Here is a 14,693-nt window from a genome sequence, read left to right as displayed (position 1 = left end):
TTACCGAGCATCACGTTGTCCTCTTGGCTACAATGCTACAATAAAAACCACCACAGAACAAACATTCCAGATCACTTTTATTAATCAAAGATTATTAATCAAACCAAGATTTCATTCAATAGTTAACTAATCGCCCTTGTACATTCCCTTAGTGCCTGCCTTCAATGTGCCTTTGCCTGGCCCAGTGCATGTACGCAACGCTTCTCCAGCATGGCTGCTGTGGCCATCGCCTCGCAGTACAACCTCGAGCAGCTCTGGGCTCGAGCTGTAGGCCCGGTTGTAGGCTGCACCATCATCATAGGCAGTCCCTCGGGATCGAGGAAGACTTACTTCCACTCTTAGCATGAGTTCTTACATGGCTGTACAGTCCAATACGGGAGCCACAGTCTCTGTCTCAGGTGGGGCAGATAGTCGTTGAGGGATGTGGAGGGCAGGGAGCCTGGTTTGCCACATGCTCCTTCCGCTGCCTGCACTTGATTTCTGCATGCTCTCGGCGACGAGACTCGAGGTGCTCAGCGCCCTCCCGGATGCACTTCCTCCACTTAGGGCGGTCTTTGGCCAGGGACTCCCAGGTGTCAGTGGGGATGTCGCACTTTATCAGGGAGGCTTTGAGGGTGTCCTTGTAACGTTTCCTCTGCCCACCTGGGGCTCGCCTGCCGTGTAGGAGTTCCGAGTAGAGTGCTTGCTTAGGGAGTCTCCTGTCAGGCATGCGGGCGATGTGGCCTGCCCAACGGAGCTGGTCGAGTGTGGTCAGTGCTTCGATGATGGGAATGTTGGCCTGGACGAGGACGCTGATGTTGGTGCGTCTGTCCTCCCAGAGGATTTGCAGGATCTTGCGGAGACATCGCTGGTGGCGTGTACAGTCGCTGGAGAAATACCACCAGCGATGTCTCCGCAAGGCTGCACCACCTTGGCATTGAAGGCAGCTGTCTGGGCTGGCTGCTTGACAGGCGACAGCAAGGGCCCTGGCGGGCAGGCAGTGGTGGGAGGTCGAATGCTGTCGTCCTGAGAGAGGACAGCAGGTTTGTGCTCCATGGAGCCACTGCGTCTCCCGCAGGGTGGCACCTTGCCAATTCGAGTGAGCTGCTGGACGTCGGATAGCTGGACTGCTGTCGTCATAGGCAGTACTTCGAAACGAGGATGACTTGCTTTCACGCCTAAAAAGGATGAGTTCACAGGTGTTTCAATGAAGGACCTATTATTCCAGGTCCTGAACTATATGTTAAAGGGTGGAAGATGCCTGTAGCCACCACACGGGCTTGACAGAGCTAGGTCTTGGTCCAGTGGCAAGGATTACCCAAGGCGACTGGAGACCTGCTCTGCTGCACGGGCCGAGTGCGCTCACATATCGCACAGTGTGGGCTGGGCCCGTGCTGCCCCTGGCCCCGAACTCACGCCTCCCCCGGGCCCTGATCACGTCCCTCCACAGTCTCTCGCCGCTCCTCCACCCTGACCTCGCCGCTCCTGCTGTACCTGCCCACGCTCCAATCACCGACCTGGACCTCGAGGACGTCACTCTTTGCTGCCGTTCCTGGAGAGCGCCTCCACGCTGCTCCCAGGCCGCCGCTCGCTGCTCCTTTTGTGGCCCTGACCTGCCGCTGGTGTTCTCACGCAGGTTGGGGCCTCCACGCTGCTCCCAGGTCACCGCTCCTTTTGCTGTGACACCCTGCAAGCCCCTTTCCGCCCTCGTAAACACAACTGAGCTTGTATAACTTCAGTCTGAGCTTCCACTGCAGCACCTCATACTTTGAGTGGCTTCTGTTCAATGGAAGCAGGGCCATCGGCCATCAGACGTTACATCATGGTTGGGTCTGCAAGTGTGCCAATGGATCTGCCCACCCCTTCCACGCTGGAACGGATGGTCCACATTGTCCAGGGCCGCGCCGTGGATTTTGATGAGCGGGTGGGGCAGTGTGGTGTGGCGGGCTCAGGCTGGTGGAGGAGTATGGGCCTTAGACTAAACATCCATGAGACAAAGTTCCTCCACCAAGGCCAGGTGTGGCCTTGGACAACGTGGACCACTTTCCGTACCTCGAGAGCCCTACTATCAGCAAGGGCAGACATCGATGACGAGGTCCAACACCGCCTCCAGTGTGCCAGCACAGACTTCGGTTGCCTGAGGAAGAGAGTGTTTGAAGACCAGGACCTCAAACACAGCATCAAGCTTAGTGATACCCGCCCTCCTGTATGGTTCAGAGGCATGGACCATGTACAGCAGACATCTCGAAGCACTGGAGAAGTACCACCAACAACCACCTCCTCAAGATCCTGCAAATCCCCTGGGAGGACAGACGCACCAACGTCAGTGTTCTCGCTCAGGCCAACATTCCCAGCATCGAAGCATTGACCACACTCGACCAGCTCCGTTGGGCAGGCCACATCGCCCGCATGCCTGACAGGAGACTCCCTAAGCAAGCACTCTACTCGGAACTCCTACACGGCAGGCGAGCCCCAGGTGGGCAGAGGAAACGTTACAGGGACACCCTCAAAGCCTCCTTGATAAAGTGCAACATCCCCACCGACACCTGGGAATCCCTGGCCAAAGACCGCCCTAAGTGGAGGAAGTGCATCCGGGAGGGCGCTGAGCACCGCGAGTCTCATCGCCGAGAGCATGCCGAAAACAAATGCAGGCAACGGAAAGAGCGTGCGGCAAACCAGTCCCACCCTCCCTTTCCTCCAACGACTGTCTACCCTCGTGACAGAGACTGTAATTCCCACATTGGACTGTTCAGCCACCTGAGAACTCACTTTCTGAGTGGAAGCAAGTCTTCCTCGATTCCGAGGGACTGCCTATGATGATGATGATGGAGCAGATGGTCTCCACGCCCTGTGTAGGCTGCAACTAGACGCCTCCGCTCCTCAACTTTGCATTCAGGCTGTCTAGCAGGCCTGCCAATGCAACAAGTGTTTCATTGTGCATAGCCATCAGCGTTCCTCTGTAGGCCGCCCCCATCGAAGTCTTCATCAGAGCAGCTGCACAAGTTAGCAGAACTCGTGTACGCCCTCGCCCTCCGGGGAGCAGGCACCTGCGCTCCCCTTTCTCCCCATTGGGGAAAGGACAGCACCTTTCTCGGTTGTGCTGCCCACACCGTCAGATGGGCCGCTGACTCTCGCTATCCTGGCTGACACATGAACAATGATTCCGTTAAAGGGGAGAGCCCGCCGCGAACTCTGCAGCCACGTTAGTGGCAAACACTGGGCCACCCAGGAAGGGTATCGGCCGGCCCAGCGGCCTGGCACCCAAGAGGAGGCGCCAGGCTGCCCGTTGGCGGCCCGGCCGAACCCGCGGCCCTAATTGTCGGCCCGACCTGGCAGTTGGCCGACAAACAAAACTAAGATGGCGTCGCCGTCAGCGCCACCTCCCCTTTAAGGGCGGCCATGCCGTCGCGGCACAGAGCGTGTACCGACAGCAAAAGCGCCGCCGCTCCCGCGGGGCAATTTCGGTAAGGAGTCCCCGCCAGTTGGTAAAGGGGTTGGCGCGTGCACGACGCGGCGGGAAAATGGCTGGAGCGGAACCCTACGCCGCTCCAAAACTGAGGAAGGGCGATATCTAAAATGGCGGCCCCTCCACGGAGACTCGACGGCCATTCCGCACCGACCCATTGCCGCCGCTTTCGGGCCTTATCGGACGGGGCAATTTCGGCCCCACCGCGTAGGCCTGTTTCTGGGCCCACAGGAAAAGACCTTCTGGACAATCGAGCCTGTGCCACGCACCGGGGCTGTCTTGTGCATCACAATCAACACTCCCCCCCACCCCACACAAAACTCCGTGATCTCCTGGGGGGAGGCGAAAAGCCAGGTTGAGAAACCCAGGCCGATTTGGGAACTCCCTCTCCGACTCCCGCTGTGAAGGGTTGTGATGTGTCTGGTGTCGAATGCTGCCAGTACCAGTGCAAGCATCATCTCCCACCCAGACTCAGGACCTTGCAGGGGAGATACCCGGGCCCCAAAAATAACAATCCCATAGTCATTGTTGACATTTTTTTGGTTTTATTTTGGATTTACAACAATTGTGCTTTTTTTTAAACAGCTAAGCCTCTGTGAACTCCTGCCATTAGTTGTCAAAGTCCGATTCTATAAAGTAGAATGGTGATTTACATCCATAACGTGCAGTTCATAGAACCATAGAAATTTACAGCACGGAAGGAGGCCATTCGGCCCATCGTGTCCGCACCGGCCGACCAAGAGCTACCCAGCCTAATCCCACTTTCCAGCTCTCGGTCCGTAGCCCTGTGGGTTACGACACTTCAGGTGCACATCCAAGTACTTTTTAAATGTGGTGAGGGTTTCTGCCTCTACCACCCTTTCAGGCCGTGAGTTCCAGACCCCCACCACCCTCTGGGTGAAGACATTTCCCCTCAAATCCCCTCTAAACCTCCTACCAATGACTTTAAATCTGCGCCTTGGTTATTGACCCTGCTGCTAAGGGAAATAGGTCCGTCCCATCCACTCTATCCCGGCCCCTCATCATTTTATACACCTCAATCAGATCTCCCCCTCGGCCTCCTCTGTTGCAATGGTTCTGTTTACTCAACAGCCCCTAAATCCCCCCCCCTCGCCCCCCCCCCCCCCGGTAGTATTTCTGGGAGTGCAGGGCTGGAGTTAGAAATGCTGCAGCCCAGTAGCCGGGACAGGGTGAACTGTTTGCTCATGTGCTCTCCAGATGCTTGGCCCGGCAGCACGGGCAGATGCTGCCGGTTGTCAAATATTTGGCTACCTCCACGGCCCTCCGAGCGCCATGGAAACGGCAGTCCGAGCACTTTTCGCCCAGCTTTTTTCTCTGTAATTTAACAGCCACAGCTCCCGGATGCGACGGCGAGTTTGGCCGATTGTTTCCTTTTGAGTGTTCTCGGCCCCACAGACACTCGGCCTCACTGCCGCTGTTTGATCTGCGGCTCTCAGTTGATTACAAGTAAAAACCCCATTCTGTTCCGAGGTGCGTGTGTCACTGTGCCATATTTACTTAGCCAGCCAGCACAAACTGGAAAAGAGACTATTTTTTTTTTTTTTTTGCTGCAGAAACAGCACACCCGCAAAAAAAAGGATTGATGCGCTGAAGGCGAGGGATTGGTTTGGCCGCAAGGGATGATGAGGAAGATTTAGAGAATAGCCAGCAACCTCATTGCTGCTGTTTGCAGGGGCGCCAGTCTGCGGTGTGAACAAATCGCCTCCTTTTCGGCCAATGAGTTATGGCCGGGTGGCTTTACTTCTTGTGCCTCCTCGGAGCGAAAGGTCGCGAGTACTGAGGAGGGGGCGGCCAAGTGGGGAGGGGAGGGGGCTGCCACTCCCCTTCTGTGAAGACGAGCCCCACCCATCCCCAACATTGTGTGTGTGTGTGTGTGTGTGTGTGCCTCTCCCCACTAGCTCAGCTAACCCGACTTACCAACGACACATAGCGGACGTGACGCTGTGTTGAGCAGGAGCTGAATGTGAACGGGATTCTGGCCAGTGGCTCATGATTGGATCGGTACATGACGGTGTTCATGGGAATCAGAGCGGCATTTATTTTTTTTTAGGAAGAGGGAATTTATAAAGATGGGAGTGCCTGGGGAGGTTTTAACGTTGGCTTTGCTGCATGGATAGGGCAGGGAGGGTGGGGGGGGAGAGCACGAGTGATGTAGGCCGACCTCCAGGGGCTGACCTGGCACCACTCACCAGAGGTCAGTCCAGCCAACTCCAGGCCTGAATGACACAACACACACTGTGTGAGTACAAGGCCGGAACATCAACATAGGACCTGCCGTAGGAGCAGTACGCTGGGTCAGTCCGCCTCTCTACAGTCCAATAGCGGTGGAAAGAACGAAAGGCTGGCATTTATATAGCGCCTTTCACGACCACCGGACGTCTCAAAGCGCTTTACAGCCAGTGAAGTACTTTTGGAGTGTAGTCACTGTTGTAATGTGGGAAAAGGGAAAGAGACACAACCTGTTAGCCTCTCCGCTGCCCCCACTCCTCTCCCCCCCCCCCCACCCCGTACCCCCTCCCCTTCCCCACCCCAACCATCATCGACACCTGACGTTCCTGCTTAGAGCAGATACTGCACTCTGAGAATTCCTACTGTGCAGAACAGAAGGTTGGCAGCACGTACGAACGGGACAGGTTGAGGTTGGGGGGGGGTGAATTCTTCCGATTTATTTTCCCCCTTTTGTACGTGGACTATTTCTCTGGAGTTTTTACCACAACAACAACTTGTGTTTGTATAGCACCTTTGACCGTAGCAGAACGTCGCTTCACAGGAACGATTATCAATCAAAGTTTGACACTGAGCCACAGAAGGAGATATTAGGGCAGGTGACCGAAAGCTTGGTCAAAGAGGTAGGTTTTAACTAGCGTCTTAAAGGGTGAGAGAGAGCCAGGGAGGTTTAGGGAGGGAGTTCCAGAGCTTAGGACGCAGCTGGCTGAAAGCACGGCCACCATTGCTGGAACGATTAAAATCGGGGATGGGGCAAGAGGCCTGATCTGGAGGAATGCAAAGATCTTGAAGGCTTGTAGGGCTGAAGGAAGTTACAGAGCTGGGAGGAACGAGGCCATAATACCACTCTTGTATTAACCTGTTCATCACATATTTTAAGAACATAAGAAATAGGAGCAGGAGTAGGCCATTCGGCCCCTCTAGCCTGCTCCGCCATTCAATGAGATCACGGCTGATCTTCTACCTCAACTCCACTATCCCGTCCGATCCCCATATCTCTTGATTCCCTAATATCACAAGATCTATTGATCTCTGTCTTTAATATACTCAAAGACTGAGCCTCCACAGCCCTCTGAGGTAAGGAATTCCAAAGATTCACCACCCTCTGAGTGAAGAAATTCCTCCTCATCTCAGTCCTAAATGGCAGACCCCTTATCCTGAGACTGTGACCCCTGGTTCTAGACTCCCCAGCCCGGGGGAAACATCCTCCCTGCATCTACCCTGTCAAGCCCTGTAAGAATTTTGTAAGTTTCAATGAGATCACTCATTCTTCTAAACACTAGAGAATATCGGCCTAGTCTACTTAATCTCTCCTCATAGGACAATCTCCTCATCCCAGGAATCAGTCTGGTGAACTTTCGTTGCACTCCCTCTATGGCAAGTATATCCTTCCTTAGTTTAAAAAAAAAAGAAAGACTTGCATTTATATAGCGCCTACACGACCACCGGACGTCTCAAAGCGCTTTACAGCCAACAAAGTATTTTTGCATGTAGTCACTGTTGTAATGTGGGAAACGCAGCAGCCAACATCCACACAGCAAGCTCCCACAAACAGCAATGTGATAATGTGATAACGTTTTTGTTATGTTGATTGAGGGATAAATATTGGCCAGGACACCGGGGATAACTCCCCTGCTCTTCTTCAAAATAGTGCCAAGGGATTTTATACATCCACCTCGGTTTAACGTCTCATCCGAAAGACGGCACCTCTGACAGTGCAGCACTCCCTCAGCACTGCACTGGGAGTGTCAGCCTGGATTTATGTGCTCAAGTTCCTGGAGTGGGACTTGAACCCACAACCTTCTGACTCCAAGGCAAGAGTGCTGCCCACTGAGCCACGGCTGACACAAAGGGGACCAAAACTGTACACAACACTCCAGGTGTAATTTCACCCGGGCCCTATATATTTTGTGGACCTTTTCCCATACCTCGGGAGCCTCTTATCAACAAGGGCAGACATAGACGACAAGATTCAACACTGCCGTCAGTGCAGCCTTCGGCCGCCTGAGGAAAAGAGTGTTCGAAGACCAGGCCCTCAAATCTGCCACCAAGCTCATGGTCTACAGGGCTGTAGTGATACCCGCCCTCCTGTATGGCTCAGAGACGTGGACCATGTGCAGTAGACACCTCAAGTCGCTGGAGAAATACCACCAGCGATGTTTCCACAAGATCCTGCAAATCCCCTGGGAGGACAGACGCACCAACGTTAGTGTCCTCGACCAGGCCAACATCCCCAGCGTTGAGGGCACTGACCACACTCGACCAGCTCCGCTGGGCAGGTCACATCGTCCGCATGCCCGACACAAGACTCCCAAAGCAAGCGCTCTACTCGGATCTCCTTCACGGCAAAGGTGGGCAGAGGAAACGTTACAAGGATACCCTCAAAGCCTCCGTGATAAAGTGCAACATCCCCACCGACACCTGGGAGTCCCTGGCCAAAGACCGCCCTAAGTGGAGGAAGTGCATCCGGGAGGGCGCTGAGCACCTCGAGTCTCGTCGCCGAGAGCATGCAGAAATCAAGTGCAGACAGCGGAAGGAGCGTGCGGCAAACCTGTCCCACCCCTTCCCTCAACGACTCTCTGTCCCACCTGTGACAGAGACTGTAATTCCCGTATTGGACTGGTTCAGCTACCTAAGGACTCATTTTTAGAGTGGAAGCAAGTCTTCCTCGGTTCCGAGGGACTGCCTATGATGATGATATATTTTGTGAGTGGCCTGGCTTATTCTGCACCCTATTTGGTTTTTATTACCATAAATCGCACCCTGTTCGGTAAGAAACATGAAGCAGGTGATTGTGGTGCTCACTGGGATCAAACGGCTCGCTGACGGTCGCTGTCTGAGTTCACGCGGGAAGAACGGCCATTTTGGGTGACATGTGAGAGAGTCTGTGGAACCGGATTTCTACATTATAGCTCTACCCAGGTACAGTAGTGTAGTGGTTAATTTACTGGACTAATAATCCGGAGAACGACAATTCAAATCCCCGCCGTGGCAGCTTGAGAACTTGAATTCAGATTTTTTTTTAAAATCTGGAATGACAAAGCTGGTATCAGTGAGTGACATTGAAGCTGTGGGATTGTCGTTAAACATGGTTCGAATGTGGAGCACGGGGAATGGTTGAGGTGACCAGCATAGATGCGTTGAAGGGAAAGCTCGATAAGGACATGGGGGAGAAAGGAATCAAGGTTATGCTGATGGGGTGAGACGGAGCATAAACACCAGCATTGAGCCGAATGGCCTGTTCTGTGCTGTACATTCTACGTAATTCTATGTTAAAACTCAAATGGTTCATTAATGTCCTCGAGCAAAGGAAACCTGCTGCCCTTACCCGCTCTGGCCTATATGTGACTCCTGTCCCACACCAACATGTCTGACATGAATTGGCCTAGCACGCCACTGGCCTTGCCAGCGATGCCCACATCCTGGGAAGGAATTTTATAGGAAAAGGCAGCGTCTTCAGGAAGGGAGAGGAAAAACATGAGAAAACAGGATTGTTGACTGTTAAGACATAAGAACATAAAAAGTAGGGGCAGGCCATTCGGCCCCTCGAGCCTGCTCCGCCATTCAATAAGATCATGGCTGATCCGATCATGGACTCACGTCCACTTCCCCGCCCGCTCTCCATAACCCCTTATCCCCTTGTCGTTTAAGAAACTGTCCATTTCTGTCTTAAATTTATTCAATGTCCCGGCTTCCACAGCTCTCTGAGGCAGCGAATTCCACAGATTTACAACCCTCAGAGAAGAAATTTCTCCATCTCAGTTTTAAATGGGCGGCCCCTTATTCTAAGATCATGCCCTCTAGTTCTAGTCTCCCCCATCAGTGGAAACATCCTCTCTGCATCCACCTTGTCAAGCCCCCTCATAATCTTATACGTTTCGATAAGATCACCTCTCATTCTTCTGAATTCCAATGAGTAGAGGCCCAACCTACTCAACCTTTCCTCATAAGTCAACCCCCTCATCCCCGGTATCAACCAAGTGAACCTTCTCTGAACTGCCTCCAAAGCAAGTATATCCTTTCGTAAATATGGAAACCAAAACTACACTCAGTATTCCAGGTGTGGCCTCACCAATACCCTATACAACTGTAGCAAGACTTCCCTGCATTATTGATAGGATAAGAACACGACTGTGACTGTACCTGTCTGCGTGGTTGGTCGCGTGTTATTGGGTCTGATATCGTTGGAGGCAGCAATGAACAGGCAAGCTGTGACTGGGTGGAGAAGTCTGGGTCAGAGTGCACGGGCTCAGTTCCATCGCAGAAAATGAGAGCCAGCTTTTCAGTGCACTGGAACCATGAGGCGATTGAGCACTTCTAATAAGACCCTGGGGCAGAACAGAATAGTCTGAGAATGTTATCAGATACGTTGCTGTGGTTTCACGGATAAAGTTTGAAACAAATTAACTATAAGGCAGAGAGAAAAAAAAGACTTGGATTTTTCTAGCACCTTTCTCAGCCACGGGACATGCCAAAGCCCTTTACAGCCAATGAAGTACTTTTGGAGCACAGTCACTGTTGCAATGTGGGAAACGCGGCAGCCAACTTGCGCACAGCAAGCTCCCACAAAAAGCAATGTGATAATGACCAGATAATCTGCTTTTAGTGATTGAGGGATAATTGGCCGAGACCCCGGCTCTTCTTAGAAATAGTGGCGTGGGATCTTTTATCTCCACCTGAGAGAGCAGACGGGGCCTCAGTTTAACGTCTCATCCGAAAGACGGCACCTCTGACAGTACGGCACTCCCTCAGTTCCAAAATCTGCCTTCCATCTCCTGAGAAAGTACTCAAATGTGTTGATGTCCATCTTGTCTGCTCCTGACTTACCACACGACCTTTCACCAGCATTACCAAGCCAGGGTTACTGATTGGCAACCAGGAACGAGAAGCCCAGCCCATTCTCCCAGACCCCCACTACCTCAGTCACAGAGCAGAGACTCTACCGGGCAGGATTTTCGTCTTTGCTGATTTCGGGGCAGTAATGGCGACGGGGCGGTAAGGTTAGCGCCCGGGAACAGTTTGTGCCTCAGTCAGGAAAATTGGGCAGCTGGGCCCTGAGTGTGGGGCGGGGCGCTAAGGGAGGAGTTGTACACCTCTCTCAGGGCGCTAGGCCGGTTGAGCATGGGGAAATACCCAGCTAAAAAGCTGACCTCGAAGCGCTCTGAGAGAGACCTGGGGAGGGATAGAAAATACCTGAAAAAACCCACAACAACATTCCCAATGAGTAACTCACGCCACCACAACATAAATCGTTTTTTATTTTATTTTTTTTGCGATCACACTTTCCTGAGGTGGCCATTGCTTACCTCACTGTGGCCACTCGAAACGCCCGCTTTCACAGGCGGTCCCGGCAGGGGGCGCTTTACGGGGCACTATGGATTGGGCTGCAGCCAGAAATCGAGCTGGTGTTGCAACCAGGGGCGTTACACAACGGCTCGCCTATCCCGGGCGGTAACGCTCCGCGTGCCCCCCCAAAACCCAGGCCCGAAAACTCCGGCAGGTCGCCAAAAGATGGCCGCCCGCCAGGAACAGCTCACCGTCACCATTCCCGCCCGTCCGGGGCGAAAACTGAGGCGGCAACAAGCGGTAAAATCCCACCCAGTGTTTGTGGAGGAGTTCTCTGGTCCTGGCTGAAGCAACGAAACAGGCGGAGCGGATCTGATGACGGGAAATGGATTCAAAAATGCGTTGAGTGCAACATTTGGGGAAAGGTGCTGATTTGGTCCTGGCTAAAATGCATTCCTTCAGTTCCCTTGCACAGTATTTTGGTTGTGATGTGCTTTAGCTGATTAGTTCAGTGACTCCTGGCTGTAACTAATCTCCTGTAGAATCATAGAAATTCATGCCACAGAAAGAGACCATTGTGTCCGTGCTGGCCGACAAAGAGCTACCCAGACTAATCCCACTTTCCAGCTCTTGGTCCGTAGACCTGTAGATTACGGCACTTCAAGTGCACATCCAAGTGCTTTTTAAATGTGGTGAGAGTTTCTGCCTCTATCACCCTCTCAGGCCGTGAGTTCCAGACCCCCACCAACCTCTGGGTGAAAAAAGTTCTCCTCAAATCCCCTCTAATTCTTCCTGTGAAATCTAGTCTAAATTGTGCACCTATATAAAGTTAGTCCCTTCTACTTGCAAAGAAAGACTTGGATTTATATAGCGCCTTTCATGACCACCGGACATCTCAAAGCGCTTTACAGCCAATGAAGTACTTTTGGAGTGTAGTCACTGTTGTAATGTAGGAAATGCGGTGGCTAATTTGCGCACAGCAAGCTCCCACAATGTGATAATGAGTAGATAATCTGTTTTCTTTTATGTGGATTGATGGAAAAATATTAGCCAGGACACCAGGGATAATTCCCCTGTCCTTTTTCGAAATAGTGCCATGGGATCTTTTACATCTACCTCAGAGAGAGGCCTCGATTTAACATCTCATCCAAAAGACAGTGCAGCATTCCCTCAGCACTGCACTGAGAGTATCAGCCTAGATTTAAGTGCTTAAGTGAGACTTGAACCCACAACCTTCTGACTTAGAGGCAAGAGTGCTGCCCACTGAGCCACGGCTGACACTATAGGAAATAAAACACACAACTTCTATACAGCTGCTATTGCAGACTATAGAAAGTCTTGTGACGTCAGACCAGCGAGAGAATTGCTGAAGGCATGAACTGCTCAAAGGGCCAATTCACAACCAGTCACTCTGGCGTTAAACTCTTGCACAGCAGATCTAACTGTGACCCTGTGCTCGAGGCTGGAATGTCATCGTTGGTAAGAAGGAGATTCACAACAAACCAAGGAATGATGGTAGTTATTTTCATTGTGTTCCAACAGCATGTGGGGATACTCTTCAAGACTCCATGGGAAACTTTTCTTCTCCTGGATTCCCGAATGGATATTCGTCTTTTACACACTGTGTGTGGAGGGTATCGGTCACCCCTGGAGAGAAGGTATGTGTGTCTTCAACCCTAGTTTTGTTGATCAAAGTTCAGCCCCAAACCATCCGACAATAGCAACCCCGAAACCCACTCACGAACCCCCAAACCCATTCACAAACCCCGAAACCCACTCACGAACCCCCAAAACCCACTCACAAATCCCGAAACCCATTCACAAACCCCCAAAACCCATTCACACACCCCAAAACCCATTCTCGAACCCCAAAACCCTTTGACAGATCTAAGAACCATTCACAAATGCCAAAGTCCATTTACGAACCCCAAAACCCATTGACGAACCCCGAGAACCCTTCACAAACACCCAAGCCCGTTGACAAACCCAAACCCATTACGAACCCCTAAAACCCATTCACGAATCCCCAAACCCCAAGCTATCCACGTATCACTCACACAGACTTATACTTGAATTCTAATCATCTGGCTCCTTATATATGGGGAGGGGTGAATCCAGTGTGTTTAATAAACAGGATTTAAGTGGAGCCCCTCTCCTCAATCAGTGCCAGTACCCCTGTGGCGATCCACTACAATGAGTCACGATTGGAGTTTACTCCTGAGACGGGGCACAGCCCAGCCCTCCATGCGGTCATCTGTGGAAATATTGCCTCCTAACTTTCTGGGTTATTTCACAATGTGTGGGAGAACAGGAAATGGTTGATGTAATGGGAGTGTACATTTCTCTCTCGCCCCGGGACCACAGCTTAGAGTACAGCTGTTCCTATTACTGGCATGAACATCTCTTGTCTGACGGCCCAACATGAGTCGCGTTTGGTGACCAGAATCTCTCTAATGAAACAAAAAGAGGGAAATGTCACTGAGCTGAATGGCTACCTGGCATGGTACTGAGCCAGGTCGGGTGGGAAACACCCAGGCATGGGCCCCGGCCTGCGCTATTGACTGAGTTCAGCGGGGAGTGGTGAGGTACCACAGTTCAGGTCTCTGCTGCTGGGATAGGGTGAGGTGAAGTCCCTGGTCCTGGTTGTAACCCAGTGCCGCCTCCTGCAATGTGCACGTGTGCGGATGTTGGGGGGCGGACCTGATTGGATGCCGCTCTGATGCTCATTCTGGACAATTAGCTGTTGGAGACTCGGGCGCCAAAATTGCCCTCCGCCCCAAGCGGAATGCACTTACCATTTTGTAAGTTAGTTTGCAGGTGCAGCAGGTAATCAGGAAGGCGAATGGAATGTTGGCCTTCATTGCGAGAGGGATGGAGAACAAAAGCAAGGAGGTCCTGCTGCAACTGTACAGGGTATTGGTGAGGCCGCACCTGGAGTACTGCGTGCAGTTTTGGTCACCTTACTTAAGGAAGGATATACTGGCTTTGGAGGGAGTACAGAGACGATTCACTAGGCTGATTCCGGAGATGAGGGGGTTACCTTATGATGATAGATTGAGTAGACTGGGTCTTTACTCGGAGTTCAGAAGGATGAGGGGTGATCTTATAGAAACATTTAAAATATGAAAGGGATAGACAAGATAGAGGCAGAGAGGTTGTTTCCACTGGTCGGGGAGACTAGAACTAGGGGGCACAGCCTCAAAATACGGGGGAGTCAATTTAAAACAGAGTTGAGAAGGAATTTCTTCTCCCAGAGGGTTGTGAATCTGTGGAATTCTCTGCCCAGGGAAGCAGTTGAGGCTAGCTCATTGCATGTATTCAAGTCAAAGATAGATAGATTTTTAACCAATAAGGGAATTAAGGGTTACGGGGAGCGGGCGGGTAAGTGGAGCTGAGTCCACGGCCAGATCAGCCATGATCTTGTTGAATGGCGGAGCAGGCTCGAGGGGCTAGATGGCCTTTTCCTGTTCCTAATTCTTATGTTCTTATGTTTATGTTCTACTGCCCCAGTGGGCGGAGAATCCGGCGAAATTCAGGACTTAATTTTTTTTCTGGTCGGAGCGGTGTTGCGGTCCTTAGCGGGGCAGAAGTGCGGGCGGGTCGCAGTGGCCGTCGTTAGCGGGGCGGAGGTGGGGTCGCTAGCGGGGCAGAAGTGCGGAGCGGCCGTCGCTCCAAGTCATCAGCGCCGTGCTGATGCGCTACAACGTACCTCCCC

At 52.2% G+C, this 14,693-nt stretch overlaps 1 protein-coding gene across 2 annotated transcripts in view; it reads left to right on the top strand.

Moving 5' to 3' along the window:
* The window catches only part of LOC139235100 (bone morphogenetic protein 1-like), a 248,390-nt gene that overhangs the window by 178,079 nt on the left and 55,618 nt on the right, over positions 1 to 14,693 (top strand). For both annotated transcript variants that reach the window (XM_070866262.1, XM_070866261.1), the window contains one exon: positions 12,521 to 12,636. In XM_070866262.1, the coding sequence (XP_070722363.1) occupies positions 12,521 to 12,636 (116 nt within the window). The remainder of the gene's footprint in view (positions 1 to 12,520; positions 12,637 to 14,693) is intronic.

This window comes from Pristiophorus japonicus, chromosome 22 (assembly GCF_044704955.1).
Source record: "Pristiophorus japonicus isolate sPriJap1 chromosome 22, sPriJap1.hap1, whole genome shotgun sequence".
Lineage (NCBI taxonomy): Eukaryota > Metazoa > Chordata > Chondrichthyes > Pristiophoridae > Pristiophorus > Pristiophorus japonicus.
The sequence above is the reverse complement of the archived record's forward strand: the minus strand, read 5'-3'. Positions and strand labels throughout refer to the sequence as shown.